The 24,674-nt window shown below is 42.1% G+C and overlaps 2 protein-coding genes across 3 annotated transcripts in view; both read left to right on the forward strand.

The window, feature by feature from the left end:
• Positions 1 to 246: 246 nt before the first annotated feature.
• Positions 247 to 18,763, forward strand: MATN3 (matrilin 3). 2 transcript variants are annotated; one of them, XM_075497868.1, is made up of 7 exons: positions 251 to 525; positions 2,425 to 2,994; positions 6,674 to 6,796; positions 7,216 to 7,333; positions 10,840 to 10,967; positions 12,667 to 12,789; positions 16,837 to 18,763. In XM_075497868.1, the coding sequence occupies exons 1-7, from the start codon at positions 357 to 359 to the stop codon at positions 16,995 to 16,997; spliced, it is 1,392 nt and encodes a 463-aa protein (XP_075353983.1). In that variant the 5' UTR covers positions 251 to 356; the 3' UTR covers positions 16,998 to 18,763. The 2 variants fall into 2 exon arrangements, with proteins under 2 accessions (XP_075353984.1, XP_075353983.1); XM_075497869.1 differs by lacking the exons at positions 12,667 to 12,789; positions 16,837 to 18,763 and adding an exon at positions 15,500 to 15,588 and having other exon boundaries at positions 247 to 525.
• A 3,135-nt stretch (positions 18,764 to 21,898) lies between these two features.
• WDR35 (WD repeat domain 35) overlaps positions 21,899 to 24,674 on the forward strand; it is a 48,577-nt gene continuing 45,801 nt past the window's right edge. Inside the window, exons 1-3 of the mRNA XM_075497870.1 lie at positions 21,899 to 22,084; positions 22,753 to 22,870; positions 23,632 to 23,703. Of these exons, the coding sequence (XP_075353985.1) occupies positions 22,061 to 22,084; positions 22,753 to 22,870; positions 23,632 to 23,703 (214 nt within the window). The 5' untranslated portion in view covers positions 21,899 to 22,060. The remainder of the gene's footprint in view (positions 22,085 to 22,752; positions 22,871 to 23,631; positions 23,704 to 24,674) is intronic.

Consider the following 24,674-nt stretch of genomic DNA (forward strand, 5'->3'; position numbering starts at 1 on the left):
CTGACGCTTGCTTGAGACCAGACGTGCAAAGTTAGCAGAGCTGGATCAAATAATTCCAGTGGAGGCAGAAAGGGCGAGTCTGTATTTCAGCTCGCCCTGCTCCCAGGTGTGGACCCTACCCTTACCGTGCCGCAACTTCCCAAAGTTTAGCTCTGCTCCTTACAGCCCTGCCCTCTCTCCCAGGCTGAACGCCCCCTCGGGGCGGGGGAGCGAGGGCCGGCAGCCCGTGCCTTCCCGTCCGCCGGCCCCCCCCGGGGAGGAGGTGGCGGGGGGAGCCGGTGCCACCCCGGTCCCCCCCCAAGGCGGCCGGCAGCTTTAAATGCGGGGCGGCGGGCGGCGGGGCGGGCGGCGGCACCATGCGGCGAGCGCCCGGCATCCCCGGCTGCTGCCTGGCGCTGCTGCCGCCGCTGCTGCTGCTGCTGCTGCTGCTGCTGCCGCTGCCGCCCGCCGCGCGGGGCTCCCCGCACCGCCTGCGCCGGCAGCCGCGGCCGGGCGGCGGCCTCTCCGGGAGCCACGCCGCGGCAGGTACCGTACTCCCGCCGGGGCAGCGGCAGCTCCTTCTGCCCGCAGCCGGCCCTTGCCGGGGGCGATGCCCTCTCGCTCGCTCGCTGCACGCTTTGCTCGCTGCTACCCGGCCGCTCCGGGCTACCCGGCCGCTCCGGGCACCGCCTGGCATTGCTTCTCTTAGGATGTTCCCTTACATGCTTAGTTTTACCAGCGATTACAGGAAAGTTATGCCCCAGGGACATCTTGCTGGAGCTGCAGTCGTCCACGGACCATTCGCTTGTAGGCAGAAGTACCAACTACCTTTTTTCACTCAAAGCTGGCCTTGCTTACCTCTAAAACCTAAATAATTCGTCCCTACTTGTGTTCATTTCTCAAAACATGTCTTTCAGACTCTCAGAAGGATCAGGCTGCTGAAAAGTATTTTTTTTCTTTTCCTGATCTAAAAAAAAAGATAATTCTGCCTACAAATCTGGGATTTGGTCTTTTTTTATAGGACAAACATTGAGTCTCTTTTTCTTTCATGTCTTAAGCTCCACATGCATGCACATTTCTTCATGTTTTCTCAGCTTTCCAAAGGGCACAAAGCCATTCTTCTAAATCCTTATGCAAAAACTGAGTTATGGGATTGCGTGTAGAATTATATATAATATACCTGGATGGGATCCTAAATGCATCCAGTCCATTCCTCTGTCCCCAGGCAAAATCAACTCTCTACTGTGTTTCCTGCTGGTAGTAAGATGTATCTATGCAATTTGATTTTTTCCCTCCAAGTTGCACAAGAGAAAAATGTTTTTTAATGCATTGAAAAAAAAAGTGCTGTTTTCACCTCTAGTTTTAAGAAATGTGTGATGAATTTTTATTTTTTTTTAACTGGAATAAAAGTCAGCTTAACAGGAGCTGGGAAAGGTGTGTCAGGTTCCTAAAACAGCTCTTCAGGGAGTATATTCAAACTGAACACCTCACATTTTGCTATTTAATGCACTGTTGAGCAGGAATGTCTCTTTTGTAGAAATACTGAGCTTTTGGGTTGTCTGTTTTTCATAAATCAGCAATACAAATCCATACCTTGATGGTATCGCCAATGTCAGGTCAGGATATCAGGACAGTGTACAGCTTCAGTTGCCTTCTATTGCTGTCTTGATTATTTTTTTGTCTTCCTAGAAGTGACGCTTGTCTGATCTGAGCTATGGTTTTTCTGTTTCAGTCTAGATTTATATATCAGTGAGGAATTTTAGAAGCTAGAAATATTTGTGTAAATGTTCATTTTTACATGTAAAATTACTTCATAAATAATTTCGTTTACTTCTCTGCTCTAGAAGCCTTCAGACATTAACAGCTTCTAAAGAAGCCTTTATCACAGCACCATTTGCATCTTTTTCCTGTTGGCCTTTATTTCTTCTTGTTGTGTACTTTGGATTGTGAATTACAAACAAGAAATAATTCCTAATCAGCAATCTATATTGTTACTATCCTAAAAAATATTGTTAGGATCTGTTCACTGTGTAATCTAGCCAGTTGTTTTACCATTTTATTTCTGTAGCTTATAAAAATGGAATTCAGGCTTTATCTTTATAAAAATAAAAATTAAGTACATTTATATATCATTGCTACACTTCTGTGCTGGCTGTTACATGTGAACTACAACCCTTTGTTTCAAGGATAGTTAGACATTTTATGGGCTCAAATGTGGACTTATCTTTTGCTTAGAAGTGTTCCATTTTTTACTACTTGTCAAAATTAATATTTAAGAATTTCTAATGTGTTGCTCACTATAATTTTAAGCCTCTTCCTAAAGAATCAAGAATGCCAACATTTATCTGGTAGGAGTAGTTTGCTATGACAGCTCTCACTGCTCTAGGGTGAGAGCTCCGGTCCTGTGTAGGAGATAACTGAAGTGTTTTCCTTCCTTCTTGACAGACACTGCCTGCAAGAACCGTCCCCTAGACCTCGTCTTCATCATAGACAGTTCCCGTAGTGTCCGACCTGAAGAGTTTGAGAAAGTGAAAATCTTTTTGTCAAAAATGATTGATACTCTGGATGTCGGTGAAAGAACAACCCGTGTGGCAGTCATGAATTATGCTAGCACTGTCAAGGTAGAGTTTCCCCTCCGGACCTACTTTGACAAAGCATCTATGAAGGAGGCTATATCTCACATTGAGCCCTTGTCTGCTGGCACAATGACCGGCCTTGCCATCCAAACTGCCATGGATGAAGTCTTCACTGAGGAAATGGGCACCCGACCAGCAACCTTCAATATCCCCAAGGTGGTCATTGTTGTGACAGATGGACGACCACAAGACCAGGTTCAAGACGTGGCAGCAAGCGCCCGGACAGCTGGCATTGAGATCTATGCAGTTGGGGTAGACCGGGCAGACATGCAGTCCCTGAGGGTAATGGCCAGCGAACCACTGGATGAACACATCTTTTATGTGGAGACCTATGGTGTGATCGAAAAGCTGACATCCAAATTCAGAGACACTTTCTGTGGTAAGGTGGTCAGTCCAAGAGGGTAGTGTAATTTGGCTCCTTTTGGCTCCTACTGTGGTTTCACTCCCTAAGAAAGAAGTTTTTCTTTTTGAGAAGTGTTATGTATCACATTTAAGTGATACATTTTGCTATCTGTTGAGCAAACAAGTCAACCCTTTTATTCACTGGAGGCAAAGTAATGACCTTTCATTTTGAATACTGACCTTACCATGCAAGTAACAGACCTGATTTCAGTGGACCTCCTTGTGCAGTTGGTCCAATTTAGTGCAAGAGAAAGCACGACAATCTGGCTGGGATTCAGCTACGTACATTTACTGACTTACTGAGAGCGCACACTGGAGCTGTGCAGTCTGTTCATCTCTTTTCCCATCTCACTGGGAAGCAAGGAGGGTGGAAGTGTGGTGCTGAAGGGCTCCTTATAGATTCAGAGTAGGAAAATCAGTGTGGCAGGTGAACCGCCACACTACCTTGAGAAATTTGGTGCAGGATGAAGTGCCCAAACACAACAGCAGGTCATCTCGGGATGGGCTTTCACTCTGCAGACATTGCTGGGCTTCTTCAGCATGCCAGACTCGCACCTTTCTCTGTTTCTCTGCAACTTGATTTAGACAGGGAGCTGTATCTGCACCTCCTGTTGGATAGGTTGAATTAGCTTCGCTCTTTGAGGGCTGGTCTCGGAAAAATGCTGGATGTATATTGGGTTTGGGCTAGAACTCCACTAATGATGCTAGGCCAGTGTGGGTTGTTACTGTCATTTACAGAAAAAAAAAGGTCATGTATCTGGAGTATTTAGAACTGCCTATAGATAGCTATGCCATAGCCCTACCCACAAAAATCAAACGACGACTTTTTGACAATTAAGAAACTTGTATGAAGTATATTTTTCCAGTAAATTTCTAAGGAAATTACTTGTAAAATAAGCCTCCAGCAAGTAATGGGTAAAATCAGGTGTAAAGAACATTGTAAGAGAATTAAAATAACAGCCATTGCCTTGGGAACTTGGTTGGCACTGTGTTACTTCGTTATTTCAGAGCCTTACTAAAAATTACCACCATACCTTTTGAATACGTTTAGAGTGAAGAGACCTCTTTTTCTAGGTATGAAATAAATGTGTAGGACCATCTGTAGACAGGATACCTTGGCCAATAATTAACATAGGAAATGCCTGAGGTTTGGCTTGAGATCATGTTGTGTTGCTGATGTGACCACATCCTCTCTCTGGTAGCTGGAAGCGGGTACAAGTGCCCACCTAGCTGGACAGGTAGGTATGCTGTGAACATAGCACTAATTTTCCACCTATGTTCTCGCCAAAGCAAGTCCTTTCATAGCACCAAAGAAAAATCGCTTGTTCTTAAGAGTAAATGTACTGTTTATTGTGCTGAAGCATAGGAATTACGGCCCTACTAAGCTGGAGGATAAACCAAAGAGAGCTCACACATACACACTTCCAGTGTAACTCTGAGTTGCTGCATTCAATTAGCCAGAATCTGTGGGGTTCATGGACAAAAATGGGGTAAAGGGAATAGTTTTTGAAAAGGTTCCTACAAACCAAATGAATCTAAGAGGGTCTTGTAAGACAGTGTGGGTAAACTGGGTCTTTTCCAGCTCCAGACTGCTTTTTGGTCAGAAGTCTAGACTCACCAGTGACAATTAGGATTTTCTTTGCTTTGGCCAAGCCAAAGAAATTTGTTTGTACGATGAACTGAAAACAGGAAAACTAATGTTCAGGGGCAAAATAGTTGGCTGAGATCAAGTTCTTGATGCATTAAGAGCATCATTCAACATGAGACCATCCTGGAGATGGAAAACCTTAGCCTTGAATTGGTGTCCAAGTCAGTGGAAGCTTGACTTTCCTACTATAAAATCTGACTATTTGAGTCTGAGCTTCTCAGTTATGGTTGAAAATGTCACCCACAGAGTTTGTTCACAAGTCATGGAGATGAATTCTCTTACTCCCAAGTGTGTAGCAGAATGAAAAGACGCTGTCTTGGTTTGAGATTTGTTTTTGCCAATGGAAATACAAGACACAGTTTCTATCAGCCTTATTAGGGGACATCTAAATGTTTCATGTTTAGAAAATGGGCAATGTTGCTTTGCATTCAGAAATACATGAGAAGATTCAAGCAGTTTTGCTTTTCATTTCTTATCTCACCACTATTGCTTTGGAGTTTGATTTTACCAGTAGTCAATATCCACATCATAACTACTTATCTAAGTAAAATCTCAGGTAATAACAGACTTGTCTTCCCATTTTTCTCCTTTTCCCTTTCCTTTCCTCCTTCTTTCTTTCCTTCCTTTCCCCCTTTTTTCCCCCTTCCCACTTTTTTCCTCCACCTTTTTTTTTCCCCTTCCCTCTCCCCTTCCCTTTTCATCTCATCTAAATTTAGTAATCTAAAAATCATCTAAGTTTAAGCAAGTATCTAGGATTCCTTTACAGTCTGTGGAGAGAAACAGAGGCATCTTGAGGTGACCAAAGAAGCAGCAGATCCAAAGCTAAATACACTTGAGAAAAATTGGTCAGAAGTTAATTAGTTAGTTACTTAGACCATCTGTGAAGGAAAAGACTGTCAGCACACATAGTGCATTGCAGAGACAGCCCAGTGTTACAACAGTCATTTTGTCTGCCCTGTCACCACAACACATTTATACCAGCTGCCATCCATCACGCAGCTTTTCCTATCACTATTTTCTGTTTTCTCAGTCTGATGAGGTAGCCTTACTGTCTGCTGGGGAATTAGCTGGTGTCCCCCCCCGAAAACTGAATCCCATTTTGTAGTTTGCAGTTTCAGCTTCTCAGTTCTCCGAGGTTTGGACATTATTTTTGCACTGTGCTTCAATTAGGAGGTTCACGTGCCTGTAAAGCTACCTTCTCTGAAACTTTGGTCTTGACTTTTTAAACCTGATGGAACAAGGCAGCTGCAGCCCTCACATACCCATCTTGCACTGGTGGGCTTCTTTGCTGGCTGATACATCTGGACCATCATTACGCAGACACCCTCTTCATCCCTGAGAAGACAGTGTCTTATCTTAGTGCCTCTGAGTAATTTTTCTTTTCCTCCTAGTCTTGATGCTCTATTGCAGTTTATTTTATTTTATTTTATTTTATTTTATTTTATTTTATTTTATTTTATTTTATTTTATTTTACTTTATTTATTGTGCTTTCTGTTGCATTTCAGTTTACATGGGAGTTTTTTACAGTGCAGCAGGTATTCATAAATCAGGTTGTATGCCAGTGAACAGAAGTTAGTAAGCTGCCAGACAGTGACTGATACATTTTGGGATTATTTAAACTGGTTGTCTGTAATAGAAAGGAACTGGATACAATAAGACAGAAAGTCCTTTTCATAGCTGAGTTCTCATTTCCAGTGTAATGTTACTAAGTGCTTAAAACCTCTGTCGCCCTGTTGTACCCTTTTCAGATTAATTTTACCTTTCTGCCACCTCAGGTGGTGAGTTATTTCAGTGCAGTTGTTCCCGTGTTGTTTATGACCTCTTTCTTCTGGCTACAGAATGATGCAAAAGATGCCTGTAACTTTTGCGATGGTGACACAGCACTGACGTTTACTACTACTAAACCAGCAAACAGTTCAAGATGTACTTTTGTATGCATAAATTATTAATGACTGTTTCTCTCCTTTGGGATGACTGAAATGTCTTTTCTGTAAATGCCCTTTGTAGCTGTGAATGTGTGTGCACTTGGGACCCATGACTGCGAGCAGGTCTGTGTGAGTAACGGCGGATCCTACCTTTGTGATTGCTATGAAGGCTACACTCTCAATCCAGATAAGAGAACCTGCTCAGGTATTACTCCTTCAGTAATGTGTTCAACTAGAAAAAAAATCACTTTTTAACACTGTGATAGGATTTGAGAAGCTACTTGTGTACTTCTCTTGAAACTGTGAACATCTGTATCTCCTTCAATAATAATAAATCTAATAATAAATAATAAATAAGTATACTGCAAGTAATGGTGAGAAGTAGTCCATCACCATGTTTTTATTATGCCTACAGAACCATTCATTAGGGCCAGATGCCAAAACAAAGTCTTCAGATGTAGACACTGTATAGATATTTTCTCCTACCACTTACTCTAATTCCTTCAATTACTATTGCCATTTCTGAGCTGATTCCAAATAGAAATATATTCGAAAATGTGAATATGCATTCCACCCCAAACTACTTTTTATTAATGAATTGTTTCTCCAACGTGTGTCTTGCAGCTGGGGACATGTGTGCACCTGGAAGGCATGAGTGTGATCAGATCTGTGTGAATAACAATGGATCCTATGTCTGTGAATGCTATGAAGGCTACACCCTGAATCCAGATAAGAAGACTTGCTCGGGTAAGAATTAAAGGCTACTATAATATATGAAACTCATGGAGACATGCACATGCTTTCTGTGAGTTATCTTTATTTGTTTCTAATTGAAAAATCGCTTACAGACATCAACTCTTAAAATGAGAATTCACCTGTACACTTTCCCCTTGGTTCCAGTAACAGTAAAATTGCATTTTTCTTTAAATGTGTTGATTACAAAAATGCAATTTGGCACTTACCTACCAGTTTATGGTCTTCACAGTACTTCATAAACATCACTTGGTCCCTGGGAGAGGTGAGCTCATCAGTGATGTCAAGATTGGAGGCAGCCTAGGCTGCAGTGATCCCGCATTGGTGGAGTTCACAGTCCTGAGGGATATGGCACAGGTGAGGAGTATAGTCAGGACCCTAAATTTAAGGAAAGCAAACTTCCAGCTCTTCAAGGAGTTATCAGTAGGACCCCCTGGGAAATGGTCCTCAGGGAGAGGGGAGCAGAACAGAGCTGGCAGGCCTTTAAGGATGCTTTCCATAAAGTGCAAGAGCTCTCTCTCCCCAGATGTAGGAAATCAGGCAAGGAAGGGAAGAGACCAGCATGGCTCAGTTGAGACCTGCTGGTCAAACTAAAGAGCAAGAGTGAACTGCACAGGCAGCGGAAGCAGGGACAGGTAACTTGGGAAGAGTATAGGGGCGCTGCCCACTTGTGTAGGGATGGGGTCAGGAAGGCCAAGGCACAGCTGGAGCTGAGCTTGGTAAGGGATGCAAAGAATAACAAGAAGGGCTTCTACAGGTATGTCAGCCAGAAAAGGAAAGTTAAAGAAAGCGTACCTCCACTGATGAACAAGAATGGTGATCTAGCATCAACAGACGAGGAGAAGGCTGAGGTACTCAACAACTTTTTTGCTTCAGTCTTCTCTGGCAACTGCTCTCCTCACCCCTCCCGAGTCAATGGACAACATGTTGGGGACCAGGGGGTCCCCAAAGCCCCTCCCACTGTAAGGGAAGATCAGGTTTGTGACCACCTGAGGAACCTGAACATACATAAGTCTATGAGGCCTGATGAGATGCATCCCAGAGTCCTGAGGGAATTGGCTGATGTAGCTGCAAAGCCACTCTCCATGATATTTGAAAAGTCATGGCAGTCAGGTGAAGTCCCTGGTGACTGGAAGAAGGGAAACATTGTGCCCATTTTTAAAAAGGGTAGAAAGGAGGACCCTGGGAACTACCAACCTGTCAGCCTCACCTCTGCGCCTGGGAAGATCATGGAACAGATCCTCCTAGAAGCTATGCTAAGGCACATGGAGGACAGGGAGGTGATTCAAGACAGCCAGCATGGCTTCACCAAGGGCAAGTCCTGCCTGACCAACCTAGTGGCTTTCTACGATGGAGTTACCACATCAGTGGACAAGGGAAAAGCAATGGATGTCATCTATCTGGACTTCTGTAAAGCCTTTGACACAGTCCCCCACAACATCCTTCTCTCTAAATTGGACAGATATGGATTTGATGGGTGGACTGTTCAGTGGATAAGGAATTGGTTGGATGGTTGCATCCAGAGGGTAGTGATCAACGGCTCAATGTCCAGATGGAGATCAGTGATGAGTGGTGTCCCTCAGGGGTCCGTACTGGGACCAGTGCTGTTCAATATTTTCATCAATGACATTGACAGCAAGATTGAGTACACCCTCAGCAAGTTTGCAGATGACACCAAGCTGAATGGTGCAGTTGACAGGCCAGAAGGATGGGATGTCATCCAGAGGGACCTGGACAAGCTGGAGAAGCGGGCCTGTGTGAACCTCATGAGGTTCAACAAGGCCAAGTGCAGGGCCCTACACCGGGTCGGGGCAATCCTGTTTCAATACAGGCTGGGGGATGATGTGATGGAGAGCAGCCCTGCAGAAAAGGACTTGGGGGTACTGATGGACGAAAAGCTGGACATGAGCCAACAATCTGAGCTCGCAGCCCAGAAGGGCAACCGTATCCTGAGCTGCATCAAAAGCAGTGTGGCCAGCAGGTCGAGGGAGGTGATTCTGCCCCTCTGCTCCGCGCTGGTGAGACCCCACCTGGAGTCCTGCATCCAGCTCTGGAGCCCTCAGCACAAGAAGGACATGGAGCTGTTGGAGCGGGTCCAGAGGAGGGCCACAAAAATGGTCAGAGGGATGGAGCACCTCTCCTGTGAGGAAAGGCTGAGAGATGTGGGCTTGTTCAGCCTGGAGAAGAGAAGGCTGAGCGGAGACCTTATAGCACCCTTCCAATACTTAAAGGGGGCCTATAGGAAAGACAGGGACAGACTTTTTAGGAGGGCCTGTTGTGACAGGACAAGGACCAATGGTTTTAAACTCAGGGAGGGCAGATTTAGACTGGATTTAAGAAAGAAATTTTTTACAATGAGGGTGGTGAGGCACTGGCACAGGTTGCCCAGAGAGGTAGTGGAGGCCCCATCCCTGGAAACATTCAAGGTCAGGTTGGATGGGGCTCTGAGCAACATGATCTAGTTGAAGATGTCCCTGCTTATTGCAGTGGTGTTGGACTAGATGACCTGTAAAGGTCCCTTCCAATCCAGAGCATTCTATGATTCTATGATTCCATGAATCTATTCCAGAGATGCCCACCAGCACTGTGTCTCCATTGGAGAGTGAGTGCCAGTAGTCCATAGATAACTTAAACCTGATGAGTTTCCCCTGTCCCCTCCATCTCTCCTGTCGAAAGTCTTTTTTTTTTACATCTTGCTGCTTCTGCTTCCAAGCTGTGCAGGGATCTGCGATGTAGCAACCCCAGTCTTACACCTGCAGCCGCTTCTTGAATTGTCACCCTGAAAAGTTAGCCTATTATAAAACCTTTTTTTTCTCAAATACTTCTCTGGAGTTGTTTCTTTAAATCCAGAAGTTTTGAGCAGCACCAGCCTTAGGGTAGCTATTTTATAACTGGTAAGTGCATCCCTCCCTTTGAGAGCACATAAGCTTTCTTCTCACTGAAGTTTTCACTCTTCTTATTTCTGAAGAGAGAACATAATCTTCTAGTGCTCCTGCTTTTTTGTTTGTTTGCCTTTGTTCTCACTAGGCTTTATATCTCTTTGCCATTTAATAGCATTTCTACATATCATGCCTGGCTTTTTGTGCCTGCCTTCAGCTCATGGATGAAAGTATGAAGTTAAATTTGGATTCACCATAGTTACTGCTAATATTGCAAGAAACAACTGCCTTGACACGTGGCAGGTTATTGCTCATCTCAGTATAGTGTTTTAGCTTCATCCTTACTGGGGATATTCAGGGCTGTTAGAATTGCTGATGAAAATCAGATTGCGTGAGATGTGGTATAGTAATGTTTTGCAGTCCAGATATCTGCCTCCTGCATTAAATAATTAGTAACTGAATTCAGTTCTCTGCAGCATAATGTAATAATGTAGTAGGGCACTGGTTGAATCCTAATTTGAATCATAATTAAATTGTACTTATAAACGTTGAAGCACTTAAAACGCTTGAGTGTCTGGGAGGGATTAATAGCTTTCTTCTCTAAAACATGGTTCACCGCAGCCATGGACGTGTGCGCACCTGGAAGGCATGATTGTGCACAAGTCTGTTTGAGTAATGATGGATCCTACAGCTGTGACTGCTTTGAAGGATACACTCTGAATCCAGATAAGAAGACTTGCTCAGGTAAGATCTGATCAAGGAAATATTGTGTTCAGCTAAAAACAACTAACTTGAAAAGATCAGGTTAATTTTATGTTATTTTTCTGACAAATTATCCAAGAGTTTCTGTACAGTTCCTGAAAACACAGTGCAACTTTTTTTCTACATGTTTCCACTAATAATTTGAGGCCCGTGCATCATGAGTGTGATCACTTTTTCTGGGGGATGTGTTTGGACCTTAAAAAATACTCCAGCCTTAGAGCTCTAGAGGATGGAGGGAAATGTTCTTTCCCAGTGCTGGGCTCTTGTGGAGAATAGGACCATAGATGTAGCTGCTACTTCAGGATGTACATAGGAGTATATAGTTCCTACAAATTAATATGTATTCTATATTATTTTCACTTGATTAGGATTTGAACTTCACTCTTCATTTATTTGGATGTCTCACCGATGATTTATTTACCCAAAATCCTTTTTTCCACTTCCATCATAATCACTTTCCTTACTACATTTTGTGTGACAGAGCGCTGAACCTAGGCTTCCAATTCCAGGAGGTTCCTAGCCAAATCTCTCCAATTAAGTCATATCTCTTGCATCTCAAAGAGGCAAAGCCAGAGGGCCTCAATATTTCTTCCTGCCTAGTTTAGGAGCTGATTTTGTAAATATAGTTCCTAAGATCAGTTCTCACCTGGCATTATATGCAATAATCATCCTTGAGGGAATGTGAATTCAGTTAGGCATCCCCTTTGGGAGTCTAATCCTGAACCTCCTTTCATAGAACTGATTCTCTCCCTGTATAGTAAAATTTCAGATTATTTCCCTAATATGCTTGCTTTTTTTTCCTTTTGAATCTCATTTTGCAGTATGCTGCTAATGATTTCTCAACCATCCAGGTTTTTGTGATACAATAAATTTCTTTTTCTTTCTTTCTTTCTTTCTTTCTTTCTTTCTTTCTTTCTTTCTTTCTTTCTTTCTTTCTTTCTTTCTTTCTTTCTTTCTCTTTCTCTCTTTCTCTCTTTCTCTTTCTTTCTTTCTTTCTTTCTCTCTTTCTCTCTTTCTCTTTCTTTCTTTCTCTCTTTCTCTCTTTCTCTTTCTTTCTTTCTTTCTTTCTTTCTTTCTTTCTTTCTTTCTTTCTTTTTTTGCTTGTGCCTTACTGGACCGCCTTACTGCAAAGATATCCAAATATAGGAACTCCTTGTCAGCCTGCCCTTTCAGAGTTGACGTGTTAAATTTGGCAGAAAACATCAGCCTCACACATAAAGTACCCACTTTGTAACTGGCCACGTCTCTCTTTTTTTTAGCAGCCATGTATACTCTTCTGTTTATGGTCTTTTCACTCCATAAAACAGTGTCTTATCCAACTCAATTAGAGCTGAAATAATGCCAAATAGTCTCTTAAAATCCAGATATTTGTTCTCTGAAATTCCTTTAGATAATTATTTTGTAACTGGGTCACTGCTAGTTCAGTTCCTTTTGAAATCTGTTACAACTGCAAAAATGTGTTGCCGGTATTCCAAAAAATCTTATTAATTTTGTTATGTTGATAGCCAGTTAAAAACACATTCTGTATACCCTGCTATGGCTAATAGCGTGCTGATATGCAATAAAAACATCCTGGTTTGAATCCAAATGAAGATATGTTTGCAAATGGGAATTACTAACACCAACTAAAAGGGCTGAAGTTTGAGTATTGATTAATATTCTTCTCAAACACCTTCCTTAGCTGTCGACATGTGTGCGCCTGGAAGGCATGACTGTGAGCAGGTCTGCGTGAGAGATGATCTGTTCTATACCTGTGACTGCTACCAAGGCTACACCCTGAATCCAGACAAGAAGACTTGCTCAAGTAAGAGCAGATTGCTGTTCCCTATCCCCCCATACCCTCCCCAGCTAAGTACATGTATTGAAATAGCTCTCATTAGAAGGTTAATATATTTGGATCTGTTTGAGAAACTTTCACATGTATTCAATCGTTAGAAGACATAAGGTTATCGTTAGATAACCCTATGTCACTCTGCCTTTTCCACTTCAAGCAGCATTCAGAGATATAAAGCACTTTATATGCAACAATGCTAGTAACTGCTTACCATTTGGTCTTTACCACCTTATAACTAAGGCCTTCACTGTATTTAAAAAGCTGCTTATGCAATATTCAGCAAACCCAGAACTGAGGAATAATTGAAGAGAGAAGAGCTGGGGTTAGTCACACAGTCACACACTCTGCAGTACTGTGGAAACTGCGTACCACCATGCAGGAGACAGTCTGAGGTGGTGTCCTCCCCTCCAGGCTGAATTTCATGTTGCTGTTTGTTTCTTTAGCTTCTCAGCTAACTTTGTGTTATAGTAAAAATGTATTTTTTAACAAATGTTTCTTTCCTTCCCGGTCTTCTTACTATAAAGTTATTGTGTGCCGAAACTTTTCATAGCATGCCTTTGGAGGTGATCTGGCACTTCACATCTGGTGGGGTTAGGCAGCTGCAGTCAGAGTGAGCATAACCTGTACGAAGTAAGGACTGAGGGAGACCCCAGTAAGACAATTAGTTCATCTCGCTGCTCCAAGGCAAGATCAGTTACACATCTCAGTAGTTCCTGGTAAGATTCACGTAAGATGGGCTCCTGGCATGGAAGAGCATTTCCATTGGGAAGTATTAAAAAAGGTTATCTTGTTTTCGGATAACTGTTTCTCCAAAATGCATTCTGTAGGAACTGATGTATGTGCACCAGGAACTCATGACTGTGAGCAGGTCTGTGTCAGTAATGCTGGATCGTATACCTGTGACTGCTATAAAGGCTTTACTTTAAATCCAGATGAGAAAACGTGCTCAAATAATAATTTAATGGTTTTTTTCCTGAATATATTTATTGAAGTACCTCTTTTTAATGTGTTCAATCCTTTTAATCTGTTTGAGAGACGTTCTATCAACTCACTAAATCCCTGAAAGTATAATCCCTTTTCATTCTTTTCTGCCTGTTTCCACTAATGTCTTGAGCTAGTTTGATCTTTCTTGTTTAGTTATAGCAGTTATGTATTTAAAACTACAGTTGACTCTTACCTATCACAACACATTTAAGGACTTCACCCTATTTAAAAAAAGATAATCATCTGTTACAATCTGCATTTCCTTATGAAGTGGGAATAACTGGAGGGATTGGCAAGGCAGGGTTCTGGGGCATCTGTCTCTGGGGCATGGGACTCAATTGCATACCAGCATTCGGAGGATGGTGGGGGGGGCCAGTGGGGAACAGAACTGGTGTCAGAAGAACCACTGCAATGCTAAACCGTATGTTCTTGTCCACTCCTCCAAGCTGAGTGGGGCAGGCATGAACTCACCAACCGCTTTCCCTTCACATGGGCAATAATGGCATCAACTGTTGGCAGAACCTCTGCACCATTTGATGTAGAATCATAAGTAAAGTTGGGTTGGAGGGGACCTCAAGAAGTACCTAGTCTGATCTCTGGTTCAGAGCAAGAATCACTTGCCATTACATCAAGTGGCTAAGGACCCTATGTAACAGCAAAGTTATAAAATAGGTGGATATAGCCAAACACCATCTGCAAAAAAAGTAATTTTTTGTAGGTCTGGACATAAACATAAATGCAGTGTAAAAACACAAATCTAGCATGTTTTGTATTACTTGTTGGGCATCCCAGTGGCAACAGGAGTGCCCAAGAATTTGAATATCAAATACTGGAAGACTCTAAATTTCACAGAAGGACCGTAGAAGACTTCAGGGTACGCTTGCGCAGTTGCCAAAGTTGGCTGGAAAAGTAATTTTGTTAAAACACACATAATCCAAGGAGGATCTGTATCTGTCACTGGAGAATTTAAATGCAAACATGAAAACTTAACTGGCAGTTGGTTGGAAACGGTTGGTGTGATATTTTGAACTGGCCTTCCTCCAGCTGAATCTTGAACAGCTCTTCTTTGTACATCAACCATAAAGCCGGTGGAACGTTCCGAAGAAGGGAGCTGAACAAAGACAGGTTCAGTAGAATGAAGAAGACACCAGTTTCAACATTGGCTCTAAGACAAATGAATTTCTGCACTGCTAGAAATGAATCTGTTCATAGATTTTTTCAGTGAAACACTGAATGAACAACCTTTTGAAATCGATATATTTCAGTCATTTTTCTGTAATTCAAGCAGCCATCAGTTTCCTCGCGAAATGGAAATATCAATGGCATGACTGATAAGCAAAAAGAGAAACCAGAACAATTCGGAAAAAAAGAGTAATTGTATGCAGGTATAATATTTCTATTGTTTTACTGTTACAACGCTCACATAATTTGTTTGGCATTGATCAGCTACGCATTTATATATCTGCAGAAAAAGTAACTGAATAATCTGCTGTCGTTGCCTTTGCAAGCAACGTAAAAAGTGTATAAACATGTATAAAGTGACAGGTATTACATACAAGTAATCCTTCTTGATAACTTGTTGAAAGGGTATTTCATAGTTGCAGACCCTCTTTTAAGGAGGCTCTGCCTTTGGAAGCTTATGATTCTGGTCTCAGACGTAGACGGTAATCTGACTACAGTAGTGGTGCTTCAGGAGCTGTTGACATGTTTGTTCTTAGCCTGCAGCAAGTGGTGCAGCTTGCTTTAACTCCTATTTTCTTTATGGAGTAGGTGAGGTTAAATTGCCTTTCATGCAGCTAAGAACTCACAGAACATCTATTGCTTAGTATTTAAAATTCATACATGTGTTCCTGCTTTCATTTTTGTATTATTTACCAAGTGGTAAATTCAATTCTTCTAACTCCTTCCCAAGCTGAGACTTAGGTATCTAAATTTCACCCACATCTCAGAAACTGATGCAAACTGACCAATTTCTGACACTGACCAGCTCTTTATGTGCCTAAAATCACTAGGTGCCTTCCTGCTTGGCTTGCAAAACTCCCTGGAAGCTTAACTTTGGACTTTAATGCATTCTCAGAAGTTCTGTGTTTGGGAGTGATGGGTACCCCAAATGTCATTACAATCCAGCTTTGACAGGGCAGCAATCTTGATTTTGTAGATAGGTAGATTTAGATATAAGGAAGAGATCCTTTTCTGTGAGGGTGGTGAGACACTGGAACAGGTTGCCCAGAGAAGCTGTGGATGCCCCATCCCTGGAAGTGTTCAAGGTCAGGTTGGATGGGGCTCTGAGCAACCTGATCTAGTGAAAGATGTCCCTGCCCATGGCAGGGTGGTTGGAGTAGATGATCTTTAAGGTCCCTTCCAACCCAAACGATTTTGTGATTCTATGATTCTTCTGAAAGAAGCCCAAGTTAGTCATTGCCTTAAATACAGCTAATTTTATAGATTCTGTTTACAGTGATGCCAGTGGCCTTCCTGTGTGGATAGTCTGATGGTCAAAGTACTATGCACAAGATGGAGACCTGAACTGCAGGTTCTTCTCAGTCTGCATCACTTGAACACACTCATTCTTCTTCCCAGGGTGCCTTACATTTTGAGGTGGGGGATATTCTGGATGAGAGGAAGAGAGAACATGCGAAGAGACGATTCATTCTAGTCTAGTGATTAGAGTTGATGGGGGAGGCTGGTTGGTCCCTGCACCCGAGCCTCTTTTTATTTTTTACTCAATAATGGACTAATTTAAGGAGTGCAGAGGATCCAGGTAGGCAGGCTAGGAACTCCCTGCTCTGCCCCCTGCTCGGTTAGAGTCAAGTTCTCTCTTGCCTGTCCTGTTTCTGGACTATGGCAGTCATGTCTCTGGCTGCACACCAGCCCCTGTTCACTGCCGTCCCTCCCTCCTGACTGCCCTGGGTTGCAGTGCATGCTGTAGTCTCACAGCATGAGTTCAACTCCCATTACAGAATCAAGCATTTTCCTGGGATTTAAATATTCAATAATTATCATAAATATTCTAAATGCTGTTTTCTCTCTTAGGAGCCATAACGAGCAGTCTTGTAACAACTGAAGAATCCTGTAAGTGTGAAGCCATAGCAGCCCTGCAGGACTCAGTCACCTCACGCCTTGAAGCTCTATCTGCAAAATATATCCTTTTTCTTACATCATCTTCTGCATTCAGCTCTTTATTGGTATTTTAGAGGTAGCTGTTTTGATATAAGCCAGGGAAGCAACATCCCTCAAAACAGAAAGCATTTTCATGGTGATTTTAGAAATTTTATGGAGCAAAATCTTGGATGTTGCAAATACCATTATGCTTTCACATTTCATTGAAGGGCTTTAGTATCAAGATACAGATAAAATGTCCCTAGATGCCCTAGATTATATATGCTGTGTTGAACATCAAGCATTGCTCTGTTCATAATTCTTCCAGATGACTTGTACTGTTATAGCAAATGCTCAGTTTTGAGCCCTCCTGTTATGTCCCAAAATTTTCAAGACAATTTCACAGGCAGTGTGACAACAGTCCCATTAGCTGTGATATTCCTCTGGTCCCACCTCCACAGGCAGGCACTGTCCCAAGCAATTGTCATGCACTTTCTTCTTTTCAGTGAAAATGTGCTAGCCTACTGATATCCAGCTGCTGGGATATACAAGAAAGGGTGCCGAGGCTGGAGGCACTGAGCAAGCCTCCGATCCGAGGTGCAGGCTGGCGGGTGCCAGCTACGCTGTGCTGGGATTTGCCGGCTTCATTTGCCACAGTGCGGCCCCTGCGGCAGTGAAGAGAAATGTGGTCAGCCCCCAGATTAGACATTTCACAAACATGTGGGAGAGAAAAAAACAACAAAAAAAAGAGAAAGTGGTGAGCTCTGTGGTACCACAGCAAACTTGAATGCTGGAATAAATGCCCTCAGATGGCATGGCAGGAACTAATAACTGGAAGTTAAAGTTGGGCAAGCTGTGATTCAACATAAGGCACAATTTTTAGAAGTGAGAGCAGTTGATCACTGTGACAATTTACGAAGATTTTCATCACTGGAAATTTTTGAGCCTACATGCTTTTTCCTGTAAAAGGTGCTCTTGTTCAAATAGTAATTGATGTAGGAGAGTACTTTATCACAAAGAACTGATGCTTTCTTTCAAAGTTATTCTTTGGTGAGCAATTTGTATCCCTAGCATCCTTTCAAGACAACCTAGAAAAAGCAGCAGAGACAACCACTTGCTGCTCCTCAGCCCTGAATGTCACTTGGCCCAACCCCTTCTAAGAAATGAGGGTTGTTGAGATCATTTGGGAAGTGGCCAGACCTTGACAGATCTCTAAAATCTTTTGAAATCTCTGGTTCAGGAATGTATTGACCTCATTTAGAAAACCGACTCTTTGTTGAAAATGCAGCAATGAGAAAGATTATAAATAAACCAAACCTCATAGCTATCTATTATATTGCCCTTAACAACTGATCACTAGATGAAGTGTCTGAGAAGCTGCAGGCCTATCAAGGCAGACAGCAGGTTGTCTGAGCTGTCATTCTACTTAATTTTAAAATAATCTTTCAGAAGCAATCCTTTTTATGGTGTTCAGCAAGCTTTATTTTGTTGCACAGCTTACAGCAGTTGGTTTGTTATTATTGACAAAGGTCAAGAAGACTTCAGGAAGACAACAGTCTTGAAAATACAGTGACCCTCAGGATCTTCATGTACAGTCACTTCATAACCATAAAGCTACCTATACCTGCTGCGCTTCAGTTTGTACTACAAGTAGTACAGCAGGTACTGCTTTTCTGCAGTAACTGCATTTTTATTCTCTTCTTTAAAAGTAAATACAGAAAAAATGAATGGATACAGTATATCAAATTATATAAAACTGTGAAATGGCAAGGCAGAGTAAAAAATGTGCCTATGTCACCTGTCCATTAAATGGGAAAGTAATTTGGGGTCTTGTAACTTATTTTAATAAAATAAAGTATGATCAGCACACTGATGTTGGAAGTTTTTTTGTATACAACTTAAAGGATGTGTGTTATGAAATAAAGTGTTGAACAAAAACAAGGAAACAAAACCTCAAAGATAAAGGAGGCATAAATGGAAGAAATACGCATAATTCAACAGGATACTATCCCCAAGTCACATAGTTTGAAAAAGAACCATTTGATTTTAAAATCTACAAGTCCTTGTTAATACAGATAAAAGGTTTAATAGTAATTTCAAGTATTAATAATGTTGTTTAACACTCAGAAGGATGAAAGATGTCCTTCAATTTAAGGTTTTTATCCTGCAAGTTTTACTTATATTATTAGTAAGTCATTCCTGTTCATACCACGGACTTTACTGGGACTACTTGTGTCAATCAGGCTTGTAGGATAAAACACACAAGCTAACAATTAAAAAATTTAGTTGTTAAAGGAATCCACTCGTTTTGCACACTTGGCATTTGTAATCATCCAAATGCTTTAGAAACTGTATTTAAATAAATTTGAAGATGGAGTCAAAACTATTATTATTATTTTTTTTTTTAGAATTGAAAAATCCAACGTATTTTCTAGAGCTTTGCAATATAATTACACAAAATATTGTATCAGTAGCTGGTATGCCGAGGACACATTATAACGACATCTGTGCTTGCTTCATACCCTGCACATAATAGATACAAACAATTGCAAGGAAAATCGGCAGGCAGAAGTTCAGTTACCATGTTCACTGCACATGTGAGTGAGATTTCAGATGTGTCTATACAGTAATGTTAAGTTAATAATACTAAATACTATAATACTATAATACTAAGCTATAATACTAAACTACAATACTATACTACTATAATACTAAACAACACAGGTGAGCATGGGACACAGCTTCAGCAAGGGCTAAAAATGAGATTATAAACTCTACAGGACTGCTGGCTTGGTCTCTGGTTGATATTTTGTGATGTGTCCCCACTGAATTAATTTGCTGTGGTTCAATTAAAGTTAGCGTGGGACAACCTAGCTATGCTACACTTCCTTCCTCGAAGTGCTGTGTATGCATATTTTTTCTGTAAGTCATGGAGTTTTATATCCAGCACTTTGCTTACTTTCGTGTCCTCTGCTTAGACACGTGTATTATATAGGGATTTATAGGGCCATAAGTATGCCTTGGCCTCTGTAATTCGTAAGAATAAACAAGTTGTAAATCTAATGCAAGACTTTTCAACTTCTTGGCAACTGGGAGTGGATGACATCAGTCCCATTTACACTAAGGCCAGTTGTCAGATGAGACGTATAATTTTATACGATAGTGGAAAATTGTCCTGGAGGCCAGATGTGTCTTGCAAGCTGTCAGCTGGGCAGGCTTTGTTTCATGCATTAGTATTCATAACTCCATTTTACGTTACAAATGATAGTATTTACATTCAATTCCTCTGAGCAATTATCTTGTCTCACTTTGTGTTTGTGAGCACCAGATAAAATTCCAAAGTGATATAAGCGATTCCTTTAAAATGGGACGTACCACCATGGCCTATTGACTGAACATTTTTATTTTAAATATTGATGTACTTGTTGATAGGGAATGAGTTATTATACTGTTTTAATTATTGGAGCAGTAGAACTTTAAGACTAATGCAGAGAACTTATGAAAAGAACTAAATTTAATCTTTTGGATGGTATTTAAAAATTATTTTTATTCTGCTTAGGATAGAATAGAATAGAATAGAATAGAATAGAATAGAATAGAATATTTCAGTTGGAAGTGACATACAATGATCATCTAGTCCAACTGCCTGACCACAGGCTTTTTCTACATTATGTTTAGCTATCTTACTCAGCTCTAAGATGCTTACAGGGGCTCAGCCAGCTTTGCTTTACAGTTCTAAGTTGGCATCAGTCAAAAAGCTGAATGCCCAGCGCTCCTCACTGTTGCATGTTCATGTAACTTCAATAAAATGATGTGACGATAACCTGTGGCTGGTTCTATTTCTCTACATTTCCAGATAGCCTCTCTGAGAAGAGGGAAACGCACTAAACTTGATGAGACACAGGTTTGAGAACTTGGCTTTGTCATGATCCTCCTTTGACATTGAACAAATCACTTATATTTCAGTGTTTGTGTGGTGGATAATTGCACTGTGGAGTGCTTAGCTGCTATAAAAGTGAGGGGAGTGCCCGGGGAGACATGGCACTTCTATTACTCCCGTGTCAAGCAGGCGAGTTTTTAGAGCAGGATGCAGAAGACACAGGACAGAACGTCTTCTGTACATCTCCCATGTTCCCCTTTTCTGTTGATCAGTTACGAAACAGCTTCAGTATGGAAAATATTTATTTTGTGTCTGGGTCCAACCTAGCCAGTGCTGCAGAGCTGGGCACAGCAGAGCCCGCACCCCTTGTGCGGGCACAAACCCAGGCTTGGTCCTTCCCCCTGCCCTCTGCGCTGCTCAGTGTCCAAGAGCTTTAGAACAGCAACCATGGGGCTTGCTTACCCTCTCTCATGCCCTGAATCAAGGCGCTATTCATCTGCGTATGTGAGTGACTGACCAGACCCGGCTGTGGGTGCCAGCAGCACCTTCCGAAGGAGCGGGAATGGCGTCCAACGCCTGCGGCCTCGGCCACAGCCACCAGTTACCTCAGTGGACAGTAACGCCTGGGGCGGCTCTGAGGTTGGGGTAACTGAGGATGTATTGGTATATGTTATACTAAAACCACTGTGTGCAAACACTTTGGGATTCGCAAGCTTTTGGATTTTCCTTCATGTATAAGCAGAGTGACCTTTATTAATGAATTACCAGTGCTTTCTACCCACGTTGAGTACGACCGTTAACATGCTGCCCGCCGCTGCCGCTGTGCCGGGGCGGGTAAACCCCCAGCCCACCTCCCCGCTCAAGGGCCCATCCTCCGGCGTCGCTGCCGGCTGGCAGGCAAGCGGGCAGGGTGGCAGGCTGGCAGGGTGACAGGCAGGCTGGCAGGGAGGGTTGCAGGCAGGGCTGCAGGCAGGCGCCTGCACAGACCACGACGGTGCCTAACGGCGCCCACCGCCTCACACGACGCCTCGGGGGCGCGGCCATATCTTGGCTCCGCCCCAAAGAGGCGAGAGCGCTTGCGCTTGGACCCAGAGGGCGGGCGGGCGGCAGCAAATGAACCGTCTCTTTCTTCTCCCGCTCCCGGAAGTAGAGGAGCGCGTGCCCGGGGCGAACTTCCGGCGGCCGTTGCCAGGGTGACGCGGTTACCAGGGAGGCCGCGCTGGGCCCGTCGTGAGGAGCGGTGTGGGTCGGCACCGCTCGCCCGCCCGCTCCTTCAGGATGTTCATCTACCTGTGCAAGAAGGTGCTCCTGGGGCACGGAGGAAAGTCGGGCGGCGGGGGACAGGCAGCCCTTGGGGCAGGCGGAGTTCTCGGCCCTCCCCACCTGGGAGCCCCCGGGGACTGGGAGCGCGGAGGCCTCAGGGCGCCGAGGGGACCCTCGGGGCTCCCTCCCGCTCTCTGCGGCCGTTGCGGCTCTGGTGGTGCTGGTGGTGCGGCTGCGGGCTTGGTCCCTGCCCAGAGTGCTGGCCAGCTCTGTCCGTTCTGCTCCCTCGTCCTGGCTTTGGGGCTTGGGGTTTCTTTGGCCTTCAGCTGTCTCCTAAGCAACTGCTCCACCAGGAGAGTTCGGACGCGGCTCTTCAGCTGGAGACCAGCTCGTGGCAAAGGCCTGTGCACTGTGTGGTCATGTCACCTCTTGTTGCTCATGGCGCCTTCTCTGCACACCTTTGGAGATGTTCTGTTGTTATTATTTACTGCATATGTTAGATTTCCCTTTTCTGTTGTGTTGCACAGTTTCACTAGTGCTTGTAATTCTAATTGTCTTCTGTCTCTTTTTGCATGTACTGATCTGTTAATAGAAATAAGTTTATCTTGTGTGCTATCACAGGTGTCTTTGAGGTGTTCAAACAGAATATTTTAAAATAAAACATCATTCTTAGAACTATGTAGAGATACGAAATATTTCTTTTTCAGATTGCAATTCCTGGTAATGTTCGATTAAGATGTATTTCCTGGAATAAGGATCAAGGTTTCATAGCCTGTGGTGGAGAGGATGGATTACTGAAAGTTTTAAAATTAGAAACACAGACAGGTAAATGAGCCTTTTTTTTTTTTGTTTTAAGAATAAAATGCACCACACTGCAGAAATCTGAAAGCATAACTCCTTCCACAAGTTACTTGACAATATTGCATATGTTTTAAATCTGTACATAGATATTTATGTATTTGCATAAACATCAAATGTGCTGTCACTTTCTTTTGAACACTGTTTTCCTCCAGCTTGTCTTACATGGCACACATGTAATTTGTCTACCTGTTATATTTGCTGAAGTTTTCTTCAGTGCTGCTTTTTTTTCAGGGCATACGTTTCATTCTTGTTCTTTTTGTATAGGCTTCCAATTTATTTTGGAACTTATTTCATTATTTCTTGATTTTGTTTGAATTTTCTCTACCATTTTAATTATTTTAGGGAGAAAGCTGTGTATTTTTTTTTAAATAAATATGTTCCAAGAAAAGTAAAATCTAGTATATTTTCAAATTCTTTTAAACCTTTTTCTGAATATAATGAAATGTGATAGCCATGGGTTTTGTTGTTGTGGGTTTGTTTGTTTTGTTGTTTTTTTACTGAAAAACTGCTAGACCATGAAGAGTATATGAATTTGGATGACAGATGTGAGTAGCAAACACATTGAACTGAGGGGTGGAAAATTCATCCTGCAGTTACAATTTACATACTTTTAGGTGAAGTAATTTTATGTATGTAAATAGTGATTAGAGCTGCAGTGTTGATAGAGACACAGTAATATGTATGCTTTATTAGGTTTATTTTATAGCTATTTTTGTTATTTTTAGATGAAGCAAAAATAAAGGGACTTGCAGCTCCTAGCAATCTTTCTGTGAATCAAACTCTTGAAGGTCATAGTGGTAAGTGTCTTTGGGCATTTAATGTACTTTCGATTAGAATAAAAAAACCCACAATATTTTGTGAAGTTGATGGAGTAATTTTGCTATAACTTTTTATTATAAGCCTGAAATAAAGATTATCAGTATTCAACTTGGGTATGTAACAGCTTGGCTATCTATTTTTACCAAGTTATCTGATGAAAGACCGACAGTTAGTCTTTCATGATCTGTGAGTGAATTACTGGGTTGAGAATCAAACTGATTTAGCCTTACCTCAATTCTCCTGGCTGATACGGTATGTGATATGCAGAATGCATGCTGCACAAACCAAGCTCTGCTCTGCCTGTTACGATTTAAAGTTTGCTTATGGATTTTGCAAGGTTAAGTCTGTGAACTTTGACATTACAGCCTAACTTGTGTTTTGTATTACCTCAGGTTTTGCTTTTTCCAAATTATTTGGTCCCCATTCATTATTCTGAGAAGGAAGTATTGATTTCTATTTAAGTGGATGATGCTATTGTGTGTGTTATATTGCAGAGGGACTTTTTTTTTAATTTTTTTTTTTTTTAATCATGCAGTGCTACTTGTATAGTATGCTGGTATAGTACTTGTTATCTCAGCATGGTTAATCTGGAGGTGCTAATCAGTTTCATGGGACTGGAATATATTTTTAGGTATTTACATAGAAGGTCATGATACATTTGCTCCCATACATTTGTTCACATACTGCCTTGGTAGATGACAGACAAAGAATGCTTTATAGCAGAAGAGAAAAGCTAAATTGATGCGCAGTTGATGCTGGAACTGCTGAGTTAAAGAAACAATGATGTTCTACTGTGTTGATTTTTTTTTTTTTTAAAAGGATAACAGTTTTCTCTTACACTGTATATAGAATATAAAGTTTTAATCTCTGTGTGATAAGCTGAAATGAGAAATGAGACTAAAAGCCTTCTTAAGCATTTTTTCTAGCGACACTTCTTATGACAGTCAAG

The sequence above is a fragment of the Mycteria americana genome, chromosome 3 (assembly GCF_035582795.1).
Source record: "Mycteria americana isolate JAX WOST 10 ecotype Jacksonville Zoo and Gardens chromosome 3, USCA_MyAme_1.0, whole genome shotgun sequence".
In the NCBI taxonomy this organism is placed as follows: Eukaryota; Metazoa; Chordata; class Aves; order Ciconiiformes; family Ciconiidae; genus Mycteria; species Mycteria americana.